This window comes from Procambarus clarkii, chromosome 20 (genome assembly GCF_040958095.1).
Source record: "Procambarus clarkii isolate CNS0578487 chromosome 20, FALCON_Pclarkii_2.0, whole genome shotgun sequence".
In the NCBI taxonomy this organism is placed as follows: Eukaryota; Metazoa; Arthropoda; class Malacostraca; order Decapoda; family Cambaridae; genus Procambarus; species Procambarus clarkii.
In genome coordinates this window covers 17179274-17203680 of record NC_091169.1, presented here as the reverse complement: position 1 = coordinate 17203680, position 24407 = coordinate 17179274, and the positions used below count along the sequence as shown (strand labels likewise).

At 42.4% G+C, this 24407-nt stretch overlaps 1 protein-coding gene across 1 annotated transcript in view; it reads left to right on the top strand.

Annotated features, from left to right (window-relative positions):
* The window catches only part of LOC123755253 (immunoglobulin superfamily DCC subclass member 3), a 132737-nt gene extending 120211 nt beyond the window's left edge, over positions 1-12526 (top strand). The window contains 1 exon segment of the mRNA XM_069328178.1: positions 12277-12526. Within this exon segment, the coding sequence (XP_069184279.1) occupies positions 12277-12380 (104 nt within the window). The 3' untranslated portion in view covers positions 12381-12526.
* The last annotated feature ends 11881 nt before the right edge of the window (positions 12527-24407 follow it).

Genomic DNA, 24407 nt, shown 5'->3' with positions numbered 1-24407 from the left:
AACTTATTACATTTTCAAAGACTTCACAAATACACAACTGATTAGAACGTATCTCTGATTTTATATCTACATTTGAGTGAGGTGGGAGGGGTGATGTGGCATTAACACAAGACAGAACAAGAGGGGATATTAATAGGGTATTAAAAGTATCAACACAAGACAGAACAGAAACAATGGGTATTGAATAGAAGTGTTTGTAGAAAGCCTATTGGTCCATATTTCTTGATGCTTCTATATTGGAGCGGAGTCTTGAGGTGGGTAGAATAGAGTTGTGCAATAATTGGCTGTTGATTGCTGGTGTTGACTTCTTGATGTGTAGTGCCTCGCAAACGTCAAGCCACCTGCTATCGCTGTATCTATCGATGATTTCTGTGTTGTTTACTAGGATTTCTCTGGCGATGGTTTGGTTATGGGAAGAGATTATATGTTCCTTAATGGAGCCCTGTTGCTTATGCATCGTTAAACGCCTAGAAAGAGATGTTGTTGTCTTGCCTATATACTGGGTTTTTTGGAGCTTACAGTCCCCAAGTGGGCATTTGAAGGCATAGACGACATTAGTCTCTTTTAAAGCGTTCTGTTTTGTGTCTGGAGAGTTTCTCATGAGTAGGCTGGCCGTTTTTCTGGTTTTATAGTAAATCGTCAGTTGTATCCTCTGATTTTTGTCTGTAGGGATAACGTTTCTATTAACAATATCTTTCAGGACCCTTTCCTCCGTTTTATGAGCTGTGGAAAAGAAGTTCCTGTAAAATAGTCTAATAGGGGGTATAGGTGTTGTGTTAGTTGTCTCTTCAGAGGTTGCATGGCTTTTCACTTTCCTTCTTATGATGTCTTCGATGAAACCATTGGAGAAGCCGTTATTGACTAGGACCTGCCTTACCCTACAGAGTTCTTCGTCGACTTGCTTCCATTCTGAGCTGTGGCTGAGAGCACGGTCGACGTATGCGTTAACAACACTCCTCTTGTACCTGTCAGGGCAGTCGCTGTTGGCATTTAGGCACATTCCTATGTTTGTTTCCTTAGTGTAGACTGCAGTGTGGAAACCTCCGCCCTTTTCCATGACTGTTACATCTAGAAAAGGCAGCTTCCCATCCTTTTCCGTCTCGTAAGTGAAACGCAGCACGGAACTCTGCTCAAATGCCTCCTTCAGCTCCTGCAGATGTCTGACATCAGGTACCTGTGTAAAAATGTCGTCAACATACCTGCAGTATATGGCCGGTTTCAAGTTCATGTCGACTAAGACTTTTTGCTCGATGGTACCCATGTAGAAGTTTGCAAACAGGACACCTAGGGGAGAACCCATGGCGACCCCATCTACTTGCTTATACATGTGCCCATCCGGGCTCACGAAGGGTGCCTCTTTAGTACAAGCTTGGAGTAGTTTCCTCAGAATACTTTCTGGCATGTCAAGAGGAGTACAGGCTGGATCACGATACACTCTGTCGGCTATCATTCCGATTGTCTCGTCCACAGGTACGTTGGTAAACAGCGATTCTACGTCCAACGAGGCTCTTATCCCTGTGGCCCGTGTGCCCCGCAGTAAGTCCACAAATTCCTTTGGAGACTTCAGCCTGAAGGCGCAAGGAACATAAGGAGTCAGCAGGCCGTTGAGTCGCTTTGCCAGTCTGTACGTGGGTGTGGGTATCTGGCTAATGATTGGCCGAAGTGGGTTTCCAGGCTTGTGCGCCTTGACATTTCCATACGCATATCCAGGTTTATATTCCCCAATGATCTTTGGCAGGTGGAGTCCGGATTTCTTGGCGTTTACAGTTTCGATCAGTTTGTTGACCTTTGCTTTTAATTCGGCTGTAGTGTCCTTCGTTACCCTTTGGAACTTAGTTTGGTCAGAGAGTATGATGTTCATTTTCGCCAGATATTCGTCTTTTTTAAGAATGACATATATTGGCGACTTGTCACCTCTCCTGACAACTATCTCCTTGTTCTCACGAAGGCTTTTAGCTGCCGCTTTAAGCTCGGGGGACAGTATGGTGCTTCTGTAGTTGCCTCGATTTTTGATTTACCTCCAACAGTGAAGCGTAATGTACGAAAGATTGAGAAAATTCGTGTTAGAATTATTAATCTTACTTTTTCGGTCATATTTAATAATATATATATATATATATTAGTATATTTTGGTAGCAGTCTTTCCTGTAGACATATATTATTAAATATGACCGAAAAAGAAAGATTAATAATTCTAACACGAATTTTCTCAATCTTTCGTACATTTCTTTTCAATGCTGGTGGTAATTCAAAAATCAATTCTCCAAAATTCATTTTTATTTCTAGTCTGACGCGACACTTGAGCGCGTTTCGTAAAACTTATTACATTTTCAAAGACTTTAGTTTACACATACACAACTGAATAGAACTTACACATCTCCGATTTGTTTATATCTACATTTGAGTGAGGTGGATGGGGTGAGGTGGTATTAATAGGGTATTAAATTCATCAACACAAGACAGAACACGAAACAATGGGTATTGAATGGAAGTGATTGTAGAAAGCCTATTGGTCCATATTTCTTGATGCTTCTATATTGGAGCGGAGTCTTGAGGTGGGTAGAATATAGTTGTGCATTAATTGGCTGTTGATTGCTGGTGTTGACTTCTTAATGTGTAGTGCCTCGCAAACGTCAAGCCGTCTGCTATCGCTGTATCTATCGATGATTTCTGTGTTGTTTACTAGGATTTCTCTGGCGATGGTTTGGTTGTGGGAAGAGATTATATGTTCCTTAATGGAGCCCTGTTGCTTATGCATCGTTAAACGCCTAGAAAGAGATGTTGTTGTCTTGCCTATATACTGGGTTTTTTGGAGCTTACAGTCCCCACGAGGGCATTTGAAGGCATAGACGACGTTGGTCTCTTTTAAAGCGTTTTGCTTTGTGTCTGGAGAGTTTCTCATGAGCAGGCTGGCCGTTTTTCTGGTTTTATAGTAAATCGTCAGTTTTATCCTCTGATTTTTGTCTGTAGGGATAACGTTTCTATTAACAATATCTTTCAGGACCCTTTCCTCCGTTTTATGAGCTGTGGAAAAGAAGTTCCTGTAAAATAGTCTAATAGGGGGTATAGGTGTTGTGTTAGTTGTCTCTTCAGAGGTTGCATGGCGTTTCACTTTCCTTCTTATGATGTCTTCGACGAAACCATTGGAGAAGCCGTTGTTGACTAGGACCTGCCTTACCCTACAGAGTTCTTCGTCGACTTGCTTCCATTCTGAGCTGTGGCTGAGAGCACGGTCGACATATGCGTTAACAACACTCCTCTTGTACCTGTCCTATTAATACTACCTCACCCCATCCACCTCACTCAAATGTAGATATAAACAAATCGGAGATGTGTAAGTTCTATTCAGTTGTGTATGTGTAAACTAAAGTCTTTGAAAATGTAATAAGTTTTACGAAACGCGCTCAAGTGTCGCGTCAGACTAGAAATAAAAATGAATTTTGGAGAATTGATTTTTGAATTACCACCAGCATTGAAAAGAAATGTACGAAAGATTGAGAAAATTCGTGTTAGAATTATTAATCTTACTTTTTCGGTCATATTTAATAATATATATATATATATATATATATATATATATATATATATATATATATATATATATATATATATAGGTATATATATATATATATATATATATATATATATATATATATATATATATATATATATATATATATATATATATATATATATATATATATATATGACTGACCCTTCCCCGCCCCAGGATGCAACCCCCACAACAGTTGCCTAACTCCCGGGTACCTATTTACTTCTACGTGAACAGTTGGATTAGGTGAAAAGGAAACGTGCCCAACCATTTCTGCCCACGTCCGGGACTCGAACCCGAGATCAATTGTGAGTCGAGAACGAAGCCAACGGTAATACGAAACTCCTAATTCTGCTCATGTCATTAGATTCCTTAAAATATTATAATTAGACAAGGTGGAGAAGGTCGGGGATTGAACGCCGACCTGCATGACGCAAGGCCGTCGCTCTACCGTCCAGCCCAAGTAGTTGGGCAGGTGGAGAAGGGTGACAGAGTGAATATACGATGAAGGGGAAACAGTATATATCAACGAATGGGGGATAGAAGGAAAGGATGAAAGAGCTTCAGAGAGTGAAAGGTTTATGTGGTATTTAGAACCACTTGGAGAAACTTGTGGTGTGGGTTGCCAGCCTTGACGAGCCTTGGCACCGTCTTGAAGACTCTCAGATGTCTTGTAGACTCTCAGATGTCTTGAAGACTATCAGATGTCTTGAAGACTCTCAGATGTCTTGAATACTCTCAGATGTCTTGAAGACTCTCAGATGTCTTGAATACTCTCAGATGTCTTGTAGACTCACAGATGTCTTGAATACTCTCAGATGTCTTGTAGACTCTCAGATGTCTTGAAGACTCTCAGATGTCTTGAATACTCTCAGATGTCTTGTAGACTCTCAGATGTCTTGAATACTCTCAGATGTCTTGTAGACTCTCAGATGTCTTGAAGACTCTCAGATGTCTTGAATACTCTCAGATGTCTTGAAGACTCTCAGATGTCTTGAAGACTCTCAGATGTCTTGAAGACTCCCAGATGTCTTGAAGACTCTCAGATGTCTTGAAGACTCCCAGATGTTTTGAAGACTCTCAGATGTTTTGAAGACTCCCAGATGTCTTGAAGACTCTCAGATGTCTTGAAGACTCTCAGATATCTTGTAGACTCTCAGATGTCTTGAAGACTCTCAGATGTCTTGAAGACTCTCAGATGTCTTGAAGACTCTCAGATGTCTTGAAGACTCTCAGATGTCTTGAAGACTCTCAGATGTCTTGAAGACTCTCAAATGTTTTGTAGACTCTCAGATGTCTTGAAGACTCTCAGATGTCTTGAAGACTCTCAGATGTCTTGAAGACTCTCAGATGTCTTGAAGACTCTCAAATGTTTTGTAGACTCTCAGATGTCTTGAAGACTCTCAGATGTCTTGAAGACTCTCAGATGTCTTGAAGACTCCCAGATGCCTTGTAGACTCTCAGATGTCTTGAAGACTCTCAGATGTCTTGTAGACTCTCAGATGTCTTGAAGACTCCCAGATGTCTTGTAGACTCTCAGATGTCTTGAAGACTCTCAGATGTATTGAAGACTCCCAGATGTCTTGTAGACTCTCAGATGTCTTGAAGACTCCCAGATGTCTTGTAGACTCTCAGATGTCTTGAAGACTCTCAGATGTCTTGAAGACTCTCAGATGTCTTGTAGACTCCCAGATGTCTTGAAGACTCTCAAATGTCTTGAAGACTCCCAGATGTCTTGCAAACTCTCAGATGTCTTGAAGACTCTCAGATGTCTTGAAGACTCCCAGATGTCTTGTAGACTCTCAGATGTCTTGAAGACTCTCAGATGTCTTGAAGACTCTCAGATGTCTTGAAGACTCTCAGATGTCTTGTAGACTCTCAGATGTCTTGAAGACTCTCAGATGTCTTGAAGACTCCCAGATGTCTTGAAGACTCTCAGATGTCTTGAAGACTCCCAGATGTCTTGAAGACTCCCAGATGTCTTGAAGACTCCCAGATGTCTTGTAGACTCTCAGATGTCTTAAAGACTCTCAGATGTCTTGAAGACTCCCAGATGTCTTGAAGACTCTCAGATGTCTTGAAGACTCTCAGATGTCTTGAAGACTCTCAGATGTCTTGAAGACTCTCAGATGTCTTGAAGACTCCCAGATGTCTTGAAGACTCTCAGATGTCTTGAAGACTCTCAGATATCTTGTAGACTCTCAGATGTCTTGAAGACTCTCAGATGTCTTGAAGACTCTCAGATGTCTTGAAGACTCTCAGATGTCTTGAAGACTCTCAGATGTCTTGAAGACTCTCAGATGTCTTGAAGACTCTCAAATGTTTTGTAGACTCTCAGATGTCTTGAAGACTCTCAGATGTCTTGAAGACTCTCAGATGTCTTGAAGACTCTCAGATGTCTTGAAGACTCTCAGATGTCTTGAAGACTCTCAAATGTTTTGTAGACTCTCAGATGTCTTGAAGACTCTCAGATGTCTTGAAGACTCTCAGATGTCTTGAAGACTCTCAGATGTCTTGGAGACTCCCAGATGCCTTGTAGACTCTCAGATGTCTTGAAGACTCTCAGATGTCTTGTAGACTCTCAGATGTCTTGAAGACTCCCAGATGTCTTGTAGACTCTCAGATGTCTTGAAGACTCTCAGATGTATTGAAGACTCCCAGATGTCTTGTAGACTCTCAGATGTCTTGAAGACTCCCAGATGTCTTGTAGACTCTCAGATGTCTTGAAGACTCTCAGATGTCTTGAAGACTCTCAGATGTCTTGTAGACTCCCAGATGTCTTGAAGACTCTCAAATGTCTTGAAGACTCCCAGATGTCTTGCAAACTCTCAGATGTCTTGAAGACTCTCAGATGTCTTGAAGACTCCCAGATGTCTTGTAGACTCTCAGATGTCTTGAAGACTCTCAGATGTCTTGAAGACTCTCAGATGTCTTGATGACTCTCAGATGTCTTGTAGACTCTCAGATGTCTTGAAGACTCTCAGATGTCTTGAAGACTCCCAGATGTCTTGAAGACTCTCAGATGTCTTGAAGACTCCCAGATGTCTTGAAGACTCCCAGATGTCTTGAAGACTCCCAGATGTCTTGTAGACTCACAGATGTCTTGAAGACTCCCAGATGTCTTGTAGACTCTCAGATGTCTTGAAGACTCTCAGATGTCTTGTAGACTCTCAGATGTCCTGTAGACTCTCAGATGTCTTGTAGACTCACAGATGTCTTGAAGACTCCCAGATGTCTTGTAGACTCTCAGATGTCCTGTAGACTCTCAGATGTCTTGTAGACTCACAGATGTCTTGAAGACTCTCAGATGTCTTGTAGACTCCCAGATGTCTTGAAGACTCTCAGATGTCTTGAAGACTCACAGATGTCTTGAAGACTCTCAGATGTCTTGAAGACTCTCAGATGTCTTGTAGACTCTCAGATGTCTTGAAGACTCTCAGATGTCTTGAAGACTCTCAGATGTCTTGAAGACTCCCAGATGTCTTGAAGACTCCCAGATGTCTTGAAGACTCTCAGATGTCTTGAAGACCCTCAGATGTCTTGTAGACTCTCAGATGTCTTGAAGACTCACAGATGTCTTGAAGACTCTCAGATGTCTTGAAGACTCCCAGATGTCTTGAAAACCCTCAGATGTCTTGAAGACTCTCAGATGTCTTGAAGACTCTCAGATGTCTTGAAGACTCTCAGATGTCTTGAAGATTCCCAGATGTCTTGTAGACTCCCAGATGTCTTGTAGACTCTCAGATGTCTTGTAGACTCTCAGATGTCTCAGCTTATCTTGTCCTCTTGTCACATCATCTGACCTTAAATATTATATTTAAAAATATTACAATTATATACAAATTAATTATATTTTTTTTAGTTATATTGAATTGCTAGTTAATATATAACTATCTCTGCCCGGAACGCTATATGCGTTAGGGGCTTTGCAAGACTGTAAAAATACCAATATTATATAATCTCACAAACCCATTGTACTTGTAAATAAATAAATTAACAAATAAATAAATACATACAATATAATAATAATAATAATAATAATAATAATAATAATAATAATAATAATACAAATCAAAATAAAATCCATTGATAGAAAATTTGCACATGCAGAAATAAGAGGTAAATTATATTCTGTAACTGACAGGAAGAGACGTAATGTGAATAAGAAGGGGGAGGAGGCAGAGGAGAAATCTGAGAGCACTTTGGGGAAGACATTGTTGGAAGACCTCAAGTGGTTTCGAGAGGAGATAAGAGGAGAGAGAGAGAGAGAGAGAGAGAGAGAGAGAGAGAGAGAGAGAGAGAGAGAGAGAGAGAGAGAGAGAGAGAGAGAGAGAGAGAGAGAGAGAGGAGATAAGAGGAGGGAGAGAGAGAGAGAGAGACGAGAGAGAGAGAGAGAGAGAGAGAGAGAGAGAGAGAGAGAGAGAGACGAGAGAGAGAGAGAGATGTATGATAATTACATTTCTGCATTATAAATTTACCTAGCGTATTATATATATACTGATTTGCATAATTATGTATGTACTCACCTAGTTGTGCTTTCGGAGGTTGAGCTCTGGCTCTTTGGTCCCGCCTCTCAACTGTCAATCAACTGGTGTACGGATTTCTAAAAATCTGTACACCAGTGTGTGTGTACTTGCCTAGCTGTTTTCGCGGGGGTTGGAATTTGGCTCTTGGGTCCCGCCTCGCAATCTTCTCTTGACAGATGAACAGGTTCCACAGTCCAATGGGCTCCGATACCTACACCTAAGTTGTGTGTAGATCTTCCTTCACCATCTTATTCCTTACTTCCTTCACCTCCTTATTCCTTACTTCCTTCACCTCCTTATTCCTTACTTCCTTCACCTCCTTATTCCTTACTTCATTCACCCTCTTATTCCTTACTTCCTTCACCTCCTTATTCCTTACTTCCTTCACCTCCTTATTCCTTACTTCCTTCACCTCCTTATTCCTTACTTCATTCACCCTCTTATTCCTTACTTCCTTCACCTCCTTATTCCTTACTTCCTTCACCCTCTTATTCCTTACTTCCTTCACCATCTTATTCCTCACTTCCTTCACCTCCGTATTCCTTAATTCATACTACTTTTAACTCCGCGTTCATTGACAGGAATTTGTCATATAAATGTCAGGAAGAACTCAGCGTAAATCATTTAAACTGTAATGGTTATTAGAACAATTTTGGGCGATGTAGTTAATAAGTTTCGGAATTTTATGTGATACAAATTATGATAAAAAACAGTCGTTGCCTAAAAACTACCACGGAATTGAAAAGCCGGGGCTTGGGAGATGAAGCTCGACCAGGCCCGCGCTAGAAAGAGATTAACTACCAGAGATTTGGAAAACAGCTAATGTCGTTCCAGGAAGCAGCCCGTGACAGCTGACTAACTCCCAGGTACCTATTTACTGCTAGGTAACAGGAGCATCAGGGTGGAAGAAACTCTGCCCATTGTTTCTCGCCGGCGCGCGGGATCGAACCCAGGACCACAAGATCACGCGTCCAGTGTTCTGTCCGCTCAGCCACCGGCTCCCCCCCTAACCTAGAGTCTTACTGTCTATCCTGCATTAAGGTGCTATGCTAGCCTGTGATGAGGGTTCGAACCTATGGACTAGGTGTTCCCAGATGCACGCTCTATAGTCACAGGTTCGAATCCTTATCGCGGCTCAAGTGGATTTGTTCACAGATATATTACGATAATGTGATTTATCATTGTATGTGTTGGAAGTTTAGTCAGATTCGTCTCTTACGATCTGAAGAGAGACTTCTTGCGTCACACTGGACTGACCTTTGAGACGTTGTGGTACCTCAGACCTTTCCTGGAGGCAGGCAGACGAAGAGAGAGGGAGAGAGAGAGAGAGAGAGAGAGAGAGAGAGAGAGAGAGAGAGAGAGAGAGAGAGAGAGAGAGAGAGAGAGAGAGAGAGAGAGAGAGAGAGAGAGACAGAGACAGAGACAGACAGAGACAGACAGAGACAGAGACAGAGACAGAGACAGCGACAGAGAAAGAGAGAGAGAGAGAGAGAGAGAGAGAGAGAGAGAGAGAGAGAGAGAGAGAGAGAGAGAGAGAGAGAGAGAGAGAGAGAGAGAGAGAGCCAAGCCATGGAAGATATTAATAACTCATATTCCCCAACGTGGAGGCCCACACAGTTCGGTTGTCTAGAGAAGAAACACACGCAGTACGGAACATATTGTCAGCGAGAACGCTTCCCGATGTTACAAATATATCGCTCAGACAAGCGACGAATTTTCATCTTAGCTTATAATGCTGGAGCTCTGTCATACCCCACAACAGTGAGAGTCTTTATAACGTCTTCCTCGTAGCCCATATATATATATACCCATGGAGTATACCTGGAATATACCTGCGGTGAGTTCTGAGAGTTCTTCTGTACGTTATTTTCACCCTCACAGTCATTCATCTCCCATTTAATAACGGCGGCCGCTGAAGCCTTGTTAATCCTCCTGTATGCACGAGAATCGTGCTGGTCTAACGACCTGTCAGGTTTAGTAAGCCCCGGATGGTAATCCATTGTTGAGCCTTGGTGGATTAGGTGCCTTAGTCCAGTTATCCACTCGAGAGAGGCTTTGCCTTGAACGTAGATAATGAAGGAAGTACTTCTACTGTTCGAGTCGAAACTCGCTAATTGTTTCACCTACGTTCTGTAACACTGTAACCGACGGTAGGAAACGGCTCTGGCCAGGTTGCATATTGGACATGTGCGTTTAACTCAAGGGCACTTTATGGAGTGCCACCCGGCTCTTTATTGTCCAAACTGCGTTGTGCTTCATACGTTCGTGCATCTCCATGTTGATTGTTTCGATTTTCAGGACGATTCCCCCCAAACACACACCGAAACTACGACGTTGGTACAACGTTCCAACAAGTTTTAACACTTCCTAACCAGTTATAACAACCAATATGGCAAGTTGTAACAACGTTCTATTACGTCATAAACACGTTAAGCCAAGATGTAACAACTTTATTACAAGTTGTAACAAGCGGAAAATAGTGACAGTTTCGGTTTGTGTTTCCAGGGTTGTGTGTCTTGTTTTACGAATGTCCCTCGAATTCATTTGTCCCTCGACGGAAGCCTTGGTGAATCCGATACCTCTGATATCGCTCGTCTTGTGCGCTTTAGTTATCGTACTGGGATCCTCGGCGATATTTAGCACTTGTTGAATATCCCGCGACACTAATAATGGTACATAGTCTCCCCAGCATGGTGGAATCATTTGATAATGTTTACCTAAAAGTTTTTAGGTAATACCTAAAAGTTTTACGTTCTGTCAACACAAACACTTCACCAACACAACCAAAACATCGAACCTTACCTAGGCCGAACTGTGCGCAGAATTATGTTCAATAATTTCACAATACATTAAGATACAATAATACGTCTTCGTGTACTGTACTTGGGCTGTGTATGTAGTTAATACGCAAGTGCCCGAAACGCTTTGCGTAATAGTGGCTTTAGGCATTGTATGTACTAGCTCTACCTATAAGTTAAACAATCCTTGTAAATATTTATTGTATGTATGTACCTTACCTAAATAAAATTGTATTGTATTGTAAGTAATTGTGAATGGAACTAGAGCCCCCCTGGCCTAGTCAAGGCCTAACTATACACATAGTAATACTATATACAAATGTTACATTTCGTACTAAATACAGATTTATTTTAAACTGCACGGAGACGCTTGTGTACTTCTGGGGTCGTCTTCAGCTTGGACGACCTTGGCTTGAGGGTTAGTTGGGGTCGTCCTCAGCCTGGACGACCATGGTTTGAAGGATAGTTGGGGTCGTCCTCAGCTTGGACGACCATGGCTTGAGTTCTAGTTGGGGTCGTCCTCAGCTTGGACGACCATGGCTTGAGGGTTAGTTGGGGGTTGCCCTCAGCTTGGACGACCATGGCTTGAGGGCTAGTTGGGGTCGTCCTCAGCTTGGACGACCTTGGCTTGAGGGTTAGTTGGGGTCGTCCTCAGCCTGATCGACCATGGCTTGGGGACGGGTCTAATGTTACATATACTACCAAACCTATCTAATTCTACTGGCTATATGTACATTTCCATCTCAATTACATTACCTAAAAATTTTGCAATGCAATACTTATTAATTGTTAAGATCTGAAATATTTTCCTTGCATCGATACTTGCCTGCCAAAGCCCCTAATATTCACAATTAAATCATAGCAAGGTGGTTACATCTATGAGAAAATCCTTGGAGTAGGACGGTGGGCTCGAACCGGCGTCCAAGGGACACCCCAGATGTACCGCGATTCGCTAAAATCCCCATAACCTGGAGTCTGCCCAGAACCACGAGGAACTTGAAGGCTCCGAACTGGTCCCAATCCTGTTTTTTTCATGTAACCATTGAGGATATTCTCAATGCTAATTCAAAAAATATAATTTGGGGGGGTCATACAATTTGTATAAATTTATGAATGCGTCTTCGAGTTTTGACTAGAATTTGGAGGAGCATATCCTGAAGATGGGTTGAAACATAATTGTTATATTTGTGTAAATTTAAGGGTGATTATTAAATAATATAATTGTATTTTACACTGAGTGACGCTGATCTGCCCAGAGGAGTTTGCATTATATGAGGATGTGATAGTAATCTATCTCTCTATCTCTCTCTCTCTCTCTCTCTCTCTCTCTCTCTCTCTCTCTCTCTCTCTCTCTCTCTCTCTCTCTCTCTCTCTCTCTCTCTCTCTCTCTCTCTCTCAGATGAGGAGCCCAGAGCCATGCATGATGACCGAGGGTCGTCCCAGCGTGGCTACGACCTCTCCGTCCTGATGCTGGGACTCCTCGTGGCTCACACATTCAGATGATAACACCACCGACGCCACGTGATAACACCACCGACGCTCAGGATGATACAGCCACCGCTACCGTATGATAGCACCACCGCCACTACACAATAACACCACCACCAATACCCCCATACAATCTCCTCGCCCTCCATTCATATCTTATATATATATATATATATATATATATATATATATATATATATATATATATATATATATATATATATATATATATATATATATATATATATATATATATATATAAACATTTTCCCATTGTACACTAATTCTGAAATCCTGTTAGTATTACCTCTTTTGAATAAGATTGGTATATAAGAGAATATTGGTACGCCTGAATGAGACAAGAATGCTGGGTGATATACTGTTTTGTAAACAAGTCTTTGCCATGTAAATGAGAAATGTGTGCATGCAACACATAGAAGGGTGTAACTTCTATGTATTCATGTTCTGTGTAATACATATATATTTTATGCTTATTTTGTGGTTAGGTGGTGGATTTTAGGCCTATCATCCACTGGGTGGTTGTGAAGTCTTATCAACCATAAGAAGGTTATTAAGACCTATCATCAACTGATGAGTTGTTAAGGCCTGTCAACCATTGAAGAGTTATTAAGGCCTGTGAACAACTGGTGGGTTATTAAGGTCACAGTTGTAGCCTATACTATCCTCCCACTGAGTATAGTCCTCAACATTTTTTTCAGAACTAAAGGAAACTTTATCAGTACATGTATATATATATACATACTGAGAAGCAGAATACACCTTATGGTGTATGAGTATACATCCCTCATGATAATGTTCCGCGTTTCATACATATTATATACAAGGATGCTGATGCTACTGAAAATTTATTTTTTAGGTAATATATATATATATATATATATATGCATGTATGAATGAATGAATGAATGCATATATGTATCATTATGCACAGATATTTGCATACGTATTGTGTGCCTACGTATGTATGAATTTTTGTACATATGTATATTCGTATGCCCTATTTCGAACCTCCCCACCCCAAAAAAAAAAAAAATATATATATATATATATATATATATATATATATATATATATATATATATATATATATATATATATATATATATATATACATACATATATACATATATGACAGTGTCAGACCACGGAGGAAAATTGAAACAGGAATTTCCTTAAGTACTTTCGTATATTAATACATCTTCAGAAGGAGTGCACTCCTTCTGAAGGAAGCACTCCTTCTGAAGATGTATTAATATACGAAAGTACTTAAGGAAATTCCTGTTTCAATTTTCTTCCGTGGTCTGACACTGTCACATTTTTAATCACATGTTTATTTTCTTGATTTACACACACACACACACACACACACACACACACACACACACACACACACACACACACACACACACACACACACACACACACACACATATATATATATATATATATGCTAATTATTCCATGTAAATAATTGAATAAAAACAAATCGGCTTCATACAAGCATCACTCACAAGTATGTAATAAAGAATTTTATTAAACTTTACATCTATGATTTTTTTGAGTTTCATTGCCTTCAGAACAACAAAGTTTGCTCATACACGGGCGTGTATGTGTGCTGTATGATGTATGAAGCAAAGGTAATGTAGTGTATAAGTGAATAGTTTGTTTTCTCAGGAATGTTTTTCGTTTCTTAAATATTTTCATCAATACCACCTGGAAGAGCCAGCTGGGAGGCCATTAATACCACCTGGAAGAGCCAGCAATACCACCTGGATTGGTGGTATTGAAGGAACTATCAGGGGAAAGCGCCAAGCCATTACGACTATATAGCACTGGGAAGGGGTCAGGATAACGATTTGGGATGGGACGGCGGGAAGGGAATGGTGCCCAAACCTCTTGGAAGATCGGGGATTGAACGCCGACCTGCATGAAGCGAGACCGTCGCTCTACCGTCCACCCCAAGTTGCTTTCCCGAGAACATAATTCGTTAAGGAAACTACAGTAGGTTCATTAGGCCTATTCGAGTTAATTCCCCATTGATGTCCATACATTGTGATCAGTGTTGCCAGCGCCGGAAACCATCGTTGCTAACGGCTCATTGAACTATGCTTAACCCTAACGGGTAAATGTTATATATAGTTATTTTAGAAAGATATCTAGACTAACCTGATTTAATGAAATATATCACAAACAAATTTGAGGGATAACGTGTGATTTATAAATATACAATATGTATTGATAATCAGGAAATTTGTAAACAAAAAAAAAACGCCATTTTTACGAATTATCACGACAGTGTTGCCAAGTTTCTCTCCCAAAAATTAAATAATTAAACTCACTCAAGAACATAATAGTTCAATAAATATAGAATTATAACAATAAAAAATACTGAATACAGTATGTAATAAATATAATTCAGCACACATATTATATCAACAAGTATGACCGTAACTGTCAATTACGTAATATATCGGGTCTATCGAGGCTGTGTTTGGTCATACTGGGTACCCTGGCGACCCTCAGGGTATTAGGCTGTCAGTTGCCCTTCACACGTCAACGGGGGAGGATGTGTCTCCTCCGCTGTTGTCGTGCAGTTTAAAAAATGTTTTTTGTTTACCTAAATGGAAGCATTGACTGATGTTTGTGAGTTAATGAGTTGCATTTGTAACGTTGGTTACTGAAACGTAAATAACGCGGTCGAGTTATTTATTAAATAATAAATTAGTTATTAGTCGAGTAGGTTACATAGTCCTGCCAACTTGGCGCTTTCTTATGGTAATTGTTTTTAAATTTTACCTGAATAGACGTTCCAAAATAGTGTTACCAACGGTAAATGACTTAAGAACTTTAACATGAGATATCGTGCAAGGCTCGGAGTACCTAGTGACAATATAATCCAATTACCGGTGATATCAGATCGACTCTTGCTGATGGGTCAAAGTTCAACTAGGAGAAGACAAGGAAATATAAGCCGGTGACCAGAACCACACTACCATGACATACCACGATGTGTTCTTCACGAAGGAATGGCCGAAGATCTACACAGATCGGTAAGATTAAAGTTGATTAGAATTCTGATGGGCCTGGTCTTATCCCGCCAAACACACACCGAAACTACGACGTTGCTACAACGTTCGAACAAGTTTTAACACCTCCTAACCAGTTACAACAACCAATATAGCAAGTTGTAACAACGTTCTAATACGTCATAAACACGTTAAGCCAAGATGTAACAACTTTATTACAGGTTGTAACAGGCGGAAAATAGAGACAGTTTCGGTTTGTGTTTCCAGGGATGAGGCCCCAGAGTATAGCACGTAGGTATCACAGCCCGTTCTCCTAAGGTTCCCCAACGTCCAGAAACTGTCGTACTAAAGTGCCCTTGTCCTAACCTACCAGAGGACCCAAAACAGAAAACGAGACAGTACGTCAATTTCCGCCAGTCGCTACCATTTTCTAGTACGACGATTTTTGGCCTTAGGTAGAGTGTACGTCATAATACGACGTTCTATTAGGAGGACGGGTTGTGAACGTATGTGTATTTACTATTTGTGTCTGAAGGATTGAGCTGTTAGCTCTTGGACCCCATCTTTCTAACCGTCGATTGTATTGACTCCCGATCAATTTTTCCTGATCATATCTACTACATATATTTCTCAACACACACACACACACACACACACACACACACACACACACACACACACACACACACACACACACACACACACACAAGCCCCTAGCAGCTGTCTTAACTCCCAGGTCCCTATTTACTGCATGGTGAACAGGCGCTTCAGGGGTAAAAACAAAACTACTCATTTATTTCTACCGGGAATCGAACCCGGGCCCTTACGACTACAACCCCCGAGCTCTATCCACTGCGCCAAAGGGACGTAGCTATACTAAGCCCCTCACAGTCCTCCTCATCAACCACCTCTCTTTATCACCACATTTCGTAATTATCTGTATATATTCCTTTTCATCAAATTATTTCATTCTTCCTCCCCCATTATTTTTTTGTATACGTGTGACTGCCTAGGGCACGTGCGAGCTTCCGTGGCTCAACACACGTGTCCTTTGGTCACGTTTTAGTTGAATGATACAATGGACTTTTTATTATTATTTATTTATTTATTTATTTAAGTAGTTATAATCCACCCTTTTCACTTGGACACGCGGGGGGGGGGGAGGGGGGTGAGAGGCAGCCCTGACACCTGTCAATAACGTCACTCATATGTTCAGCTGGAGTTGTTGATGTTATTTTCTTCTACAGCTTGGGTTGTTGTTGTGTTTTGTGTAGAAATTCTCGTTATGTTATGTCTCTTCAACACTTTCGTTATTCCTGTGTTTAGTGGACTCTCTCGTCGGGAAATTGTGTTTGTCGCAGTTGTTCTCCGTATCTTTCGTCGCTTGTTTCTGTTCTCGATGCTGTTCTCGATGCTGTTCTCGATGCTGTTCTCGATGCTGTTCTCGATGCTGTTCTCGATGCTGTTCTCGATGCTGTTCTCGATGCTGTTCTCGATGCTGTTCTCGATGCTGTTCTCGATGCTGTTCTCGATGTTGTTCTCGATGTATCTCGCCAGCTTGTGTTCTCAAAGTTATTTTTAACATGGGAGTTTTAGCGTGTGTGTGTGTCTGATCACACGACCGCCACAGGTCTAACCTTACCCGTGACATGTAAATAAAATTCATTGCTAACACAGCCAAAACCTAACCTACCTTAGGTTTAGGTTAAACCTAAGATAGGTTTAAGATTAGGTTAAGGTTACCTTGAGGTGATTTCGGGGCTTAGCAACCCCGCGGCCCGGTCGTCGACCAGGCCTCCTACAACATCTTACAGCTATCATCAAAATTATAATTAATTTCCGTTGAAGGTGACAGGAAATCTGTACTTAGGCTTATTTCGAGCTCCCCCCCCCCATTCCCCTCCTCCCATAGGTCTAAGCACTGGATTTCGACCCAGGATGCAGCCCACAACAGCTGCCTAACTCGCAGGTAAATCGCTAGGTGAACAGAAGTATTGTGTGAAAGGAAACACGCACACAATCTCTCTCTCTCTCTCTCTCTCTCTCTCTCTCTCTCTCTCTCTCTCTCTCTCTCTCTCTCTCTCTCTCTCTCTCTCTCTCTCTCTCTCTCTCTCTCTCTCTGTGTGTCTCTCTCTCTCTCTCTCTCTCTCTCTCTCTCTCTCTCTCTCTCTCTCTCTCTCTCTCTCTCTCTCTCTCTCTCTCTCTCTCTCTCTCTCTCTCGTTACTGCTGTCCTCTTTTCGTAAAATTCTAATGATAAGTAGACCCAAAGGTGTGAAATAAGTCCAGGTGGAATTAGTTTAAGACTAATTGTTGAACGTATTTTATTAAATGTCAACTTAAAAGAAACATTGCAGTGAGCAGAATGCAACAATACTGCTCTGGATATAAAAATTAGTAATTATTTCAACTTATATCCAATGATCACTTTGAAATATCAGCTAATTATTGCTTAAAAAAATTCACCTATGCTAATTACCTCATTACTGAAACAATTACAAAAGACAGATATCAATGTGAGTCATAATGCAATTGCAGAGTAGAGCAGAGCAATTGCAGTATACATCTGCAAAAAAAAAATAATAGATCTGGAATTGCACGAGTTTTGTTGCGTGGTTCCCATTTATTTCCCCTCGTCGTCATCAAGCAATTGGTCCACTCAAGTCCTCCTTGAAGGGATTGAAGAGATTGCAAACAATTGAGCCGAGGCTCTGACCGTAGCTGCCTGCCAGATGTTATTTTTTCTGACTTTTTCTACAGTTTTCTCGCATTTTTGTTGTCAGTTTGCTCTCTGTTGATTCGTATTTTTTCTTCTGGCCAAAGAATACTGTTTACGGTTACTGTTGAATTAAGTCATAAGTTAATTATACCCAACAGTGATTATAGGGATGAGGGAGAGAGGTGTCTAGCCTGTTATCACTTGACTATTGGATGTTTACCTGCTGCGTTATAGGTTAACTATTCTCACGATCACAATCCTTGATGAACTTGTCCATAAAGTTGTGGGTGGAGGTGGCTTCCACAACCTCTTCTCTTACTGCATTCCACTTGTTGCCCACCCTGAGGCCTGGTCGACGACCGGGCCGCGGGGACGCTAAGCCCCGGAAGCACCTCAAGGTAACCACCTCAAGGTAAGGTAACCACCCGTACAGAGTACGAGTACTTCCATATATCGACTTATCTGGGTTTACAGTTTCTACTTATGTCCTCTTGTCTTACTTTCAGCTTGGAGGCTGTCCTTGTCCACACTGTCTATTACCCTCGGCATTTTGTAGGTTGTAATCATGTCTCCTCTGTTACATATGTCCTCCAAAGCGGTGAGGCCCAGTTCCTTCAGCTTATCCTCATAGCTTAACCCTCTTACCTCCAGCACTAATCTAGTTGCAAACCTCTGCATTTTTTAATAATTTATTTAGGCTTCACGTGGTATAGGTTCCAGGCCGGTGCCGCCTATTCCAGCATTGGTCTAACAAAAGTTGTATAGATTGCCTTGAAAGCGTTCTGATTTAGGTTTCTAAACGACCTTCTAATCTTTGCAAGTGTCCCATACGCTGCTGATGTCACCCTGCCTATGTGTGCTCCCGGTGTTAGTGTTCGACACGTGTCCACTTCTAGTATAGACACCTTCTGGTCTTCCGCCCTTCCCCCATCTTTATTACCTTTCATTTATTGGGATTGAACTCCAGCAGCCATTTGTTTGCTCACTTAGGGAGTTTTGTCAAGGAAAGTTGCAACTTTCTGCAGTCCTCCTCTGTTTTTACATTCCTTATTATATTTGCATTGTCTACAAACACTGACTTGTACAAGCTCAGTACCTTAGGTAGATCATTGCCATTAATTTGGAACAGTGGTGGTCCCAGGACCAATCCTTGGGAGACGCCATTTGTTACATTTCTCTAACCTAAAGACCTCGCTTGTGACTCTTTGTCTTCTGTCCTTCAGGTACTCCCTTACTCAGATTAGTGTCTTCACAATCATCTCAGGCTGCTTTTCCATCTTATATACAATTTTTTTGTTAGGAAACGGTATCAAATGCTTTTTGACAGTCTAGGCAAATGCCTTCTACCCAGCCTTCTTTTTCCTGTCATAATTTAGTAGCTTTGTCAAAGAACTTGATCAAGTTTGTCAGGCGTGACTTTCCCCTTCTACATCCATGGTGTCGCTCTGTTACAGAGTTTACCCTTACCAGCTTCCCCACTATTCTTAACCTGATTATACGCTCTCCGGCACTTTACAAGGAATACTTGTCAGTGACACGTCTCCCTAATTCAGTGCTGCCTCTCTCTCTCTCTCTCTCTCTCTCTCTCTCTCTCTCTCTCTCTCTCTCTCTCTCTCTCTCTCTCTCTCTCTCTCTCTCTCTCTCTCTCTCTCTCTCTCTTGAATACTGGAGTTTGTGATTGTCTTTTTTCGAGATTTCCTGTTTCGATTGTTGTATTAAAAATATAAGTTAGCAGATGATAAAGCTCCTCTTCAGCCTCCTTCAGCAGCCATGGTGATATTAAGTCTGACCCAATAAATTTTCTTGCGTCTAGATGTTGTTCTGTCAGGTGTTTTTTAACCTCTTCCAATGTGACTAACATGTCGTCCAGTGTTTCTTCATGGCCTTTCATCACTCGACTCTAATCTCCACGTTGGCTCAATTGTTAAGACTTACGGAAATCCTTTGTTAAGTGCCTCACACCTCATTGTCTTTTCTGTGATGCTCAATCCCGTGGAGCCCGAGATGGTGAGATCCCAAGGCGATGCAAGGAGCGCCTGACAGCTGAGTGGACAGCGCTTCGGATTCGTAGTCTTGACGTTCCGGGTTCTATCCCCGGTGGAGGCGGAGACAAATGGGCAAAATGTTTCTTTCGCCCTGGTGCCCCTGTTACCTAGTAGTAAATAGGTACCTGGGAGTTAGACAGCTCTTACGGGCTGCTTCCTGGGGGTGTGTAACAAAAAGGAGGCCTGGTCGAGGACCGGGCCGCGGGGACGCTAAGCCCCGAAATCATCTTAAGATAAGATCCCCTCCCCCATCCCCCCAGCCACTCTTGGAGTGGTTGGATAAATACGTCTTTGGCAGTGGGTGGATAAGGACAGGAGTGCCAGTGGGTGGATAAGGACATGAGTGCCAGTGGTTGGATAAGGACAGGAGTGCCAGTGGGTGGATAAGGACATGAGTGCCAGTGGGTGGATAAGGACAGGAGTGCCAGTGGGTGGATAAGGACAGGAGTGCCAGTGGGTGGATAAGGACAGGAGTGCCAGTGGGTGGATAAGGACAGGAGTGCCAGTGGGTGGATAAGGACAGGAGTGCCAGTGGGTGGATAAGGACAGGAGTGCCAGTGGGTGGACACAAATATCAGCTGCTTAGCGTACGCCAATAGATCCATCTGCAGTTTCCTTTCACCTTAAGCATTACTAAGGAATAATAAATATGTGATCTTACGACCTCGTGGGTGATGGAGGTCGCTCGTAACAAGCGAATTGGTGATTGTGTTTCCGAGTACAGTTTAGTATTGCCTGGAGACTGTTGCCTGTGATCTTTTAACCTCTGCCGCGCCTCGCGCGTGTGTGTGTGTGTGTGTGTGTGTGTGTGTGTATGTGTGTGTGTATGTGTGTGTGTATGTGTGTGTGTGTGTGTGTGTGTGTGTGTGTGTGTTTGTTTACTGGCCTAATAACATAAAAATAGATTAAGCTGCAAGCCTATTGGTCAGTGAGAAACATCGGCTATTTAAACCCAATCTAACGCATATGTCTAGCCTACAGTTGGAAAAACTATTTTCATCTTACCCATACATAACCTTGCAGACGAGGAGTCACAATAACGTGGCTGAAATATGTTGACCAAACCACACACTAGAATGTGAAGGGACGACGACGTTTCGGTCCGTCGACTCGAGAATGGTCCAGGATGGACAGAAACGTCGTCGTCCCTTCACTTTCTAGTGCGTGGTTTGGTCAACAACGTCACCTTCTAACTTGTTTAATAATTCTATATCCCTATTTCCAAAGTAGTGTTTACCCAAGTCTCTTCTGTAGCTAAGTCAATTTGCATCTATTGTTTTTTACCACACACTAAAACCTTTCACTGACGAGCATACTTTCATTATATACTCGTGCTATACTTGCCATTCATCTGTGTACACACTCGAGTGAGTTTATATTCATTCTGGTCGCAAGACTGTAAATGTAAGTCCATTCTTTTCACATAAGTGTAAATAGGGCATCGGGTTTTAACAAGGGTAAGATACAGGTGAAGATTAACATTTTTTTTTATCTCGGATATGAAATCCAGTCTCCTCTGTGTGCCTTATCGAACATTTGTACTGTTATTTTTCGGTTTGAGATCATTGATCTGTACTGATCATCGTTCGTAGATTGTTTTCGCTTTCATATTTGACCATTCTGGCAGTTTTTCAGCTACCTAGAAACTCATTTTATCTACTTCTAGGCTCAGAATTCAGGTATGTGAAGCCACTGACTGCATTGGCCAATCTTACGTTCATTTTGAAAGCTTTTCTGTGTCATCTTGAAATGATTCTGAGAGCATATCTGTCGTGACGGTAGATGGCGTCTGTGATTCTGGCCAAGATTGGCGATCGGACGCTCGTGGCTATCCTCATTAAACTTTGCAGGATGACGTGTAGGTGGTGGGGGACTGTCATAGAGAGAGAGTCGAGGTCGGCCTCATTGGCCCCCTGTTTTAAGGGGACTCGAATCCCACGGCGATCCCCCATGAAGTGGGTGGAATTGAAATGGTGGCTGCCGGGTTTATAGATTTATCATATGTTCATAATATCCCAGAATTCATATATTGTATGCAAAATTATATTCTGAGGATAGATTTGCATTTTAGGGGCTACTGACACTTAAATGTCACTTAAATGCTGTATCCAGGCACTGTCAAGTACAGCATCTAGTTAATATATAGAGAGGTAATACTTGTTTCTTGCTACGATATGTATCTCGAGGTAATACTTGTTTCTTGCTACGATATGTATCTCCAGCACTTAGAGTACGTTCTACACGTACGATGTGTGGCAGGAAATATTGGTGGTAGTAATGGGATTGATAACAATGAAGTTCTTCCTTGTTATTGGTCAACTGGCAATCGAAGGAGGTCCGTACCCTATGGTAGGCTCTCCATGACTGCCTGGCACTCCCAGCAGTGCCACAGCCTGCACCTAGGCCTGTGACGTCAGAGGCCTAGGGGATTAGTGGAGACTGAACTTTCCACTAGACAACAGTTGACACTTGCACACACATTATTATCAAATAAATGTTGTTGTTGTTGTTGTTGATTTAGGGGCGACGACGATCGTGGGATCGGATGCGCCCCGGCGTACCCGTTAAGGGTGAATCGCGAAGCCTGGAGAGGTGAAACGCCAAGCCAAAACGCGAAACGAGTGACGTCAAACACTATAAACTAATATGCCATACAGCAAATAAACGCACAGTCAGGCAGATGATTGGGGAGCCCCGGGAGTCCCTCAGGGCGACAAGCACCGGCCCCGCCCCACACAGAGAACACCACGTAGCAAAACCAAAAACTCGGCCCCCAACTAAAACGCAAAAAGTCCTCCAGTGTTCCTCGGCAGAGCAGAAGCCGGCCGCCCACCACGGCTGAGGGCACACCAGGAGCCCACCAAGACCCGCCAACCCCCGGCACCTCTCGGCCAAGCCGGGCCCCCTGAACACCGTCACCCCGCCGGGAGAACCAGCCAGAACACGCCAAAAAAAATCTATCAACAATCCCGTGACCCAAGGCGATAAGTGCGCCAGGCGTCGTACAATCAGACCGTTGAAGAGGGATGCCAAACAGCAGTAGCAAAGCCAAAACGCGAAAGCAGGACGTGATCCGGCGGCTGCCAGGCGGAGGAGGTGTCCAGACGTCCGCTCGGCGTCAAGGTTGAACCAGGAGTCCCAAATAAATGTTGTTTAACAACATTATGGAACAAATGAGCGCCGAGGCAGATATTTTTAATTTTGTATTCATCAAGTCACAGAAGGTAAACGCAGTTTGTTAACAAGCAGATTCCTGTTTTAGAAGTGTCAAATTACGTAGAAAGCGGTTTTGGTCAACTTTACCCCAGAAGTGTTTTCAAATTGTTGCACTTAAACTTTTTCTAGGCATTCCAGTGTGTGTGTGTGTGTGTGTGTGTGTGTGTGTGTGTGTGTGTGTGTGTGTGTGTGTGTGTGTGTGTGTGTGTGTGTGTGTGTACTCACCTAGTTGTGTTTGTGGGGGTTGAGCTTTGCTCTTTCGGCCCGCCTCTCAACTGTCAATCAACTGTTTACTAACTACTATTTCCCCCCCCCCACACCACACACACACACACACCCCAGGAAGCAGCCCGTGACAGCTGACTAACTCCCAGGTACCTATTTACTGCTAGGTAACAGGGGCATTCAGGGTGAAAGAAACTTTGCCCATTTGTTTCTGCCTCGTGCGGGAATCGAACCCGCGCCACAGAATTACGAGTCCTGCGCGCCATCCACCAGGTCCCTGTGTGTTTGTGTGTGTGTGTGTGTGTGTGTGTGTGTGTGTGTGTGTGTGTGTGTGTGTGTGTGTGTGTGTGTGTGTGTGTGTGTGTGTGTGTGTGTGTGTGTGTGTGTGTGTGTGTGTGTGTGTGTGTGTGTGTGTGTGTGTGTGTGTGTCTGTATGTGTGTGTACTCACCTATTTGTGCTTGCGGGGGTTGAGCTTTGGCTCTTTGGTCCCGCCTCTCAACTGTCAATCAACTGGTGTACAGATTCCTGAGCCTACTGGGCTCTATCATATCTACATTTGAAACTGTGTATGGAGTCAGCCTCCACCACATCACTTCCTAATGCATTCCATCCGTTAACTACTCTGACACTGAAAAAGTTCCTTCTAACGTCCCTGTGGCTCATGTGGGTACTCAGTTTCCACCTGTGTCCCCTTGTTCGCGTCCCACCAGTATTGAATAGTTTATCCTTGTTTACCCGGTCGATTCCCCTGAGGATTTTGTAGGTTGTGATCATGTCTCCCCTTACTCTTC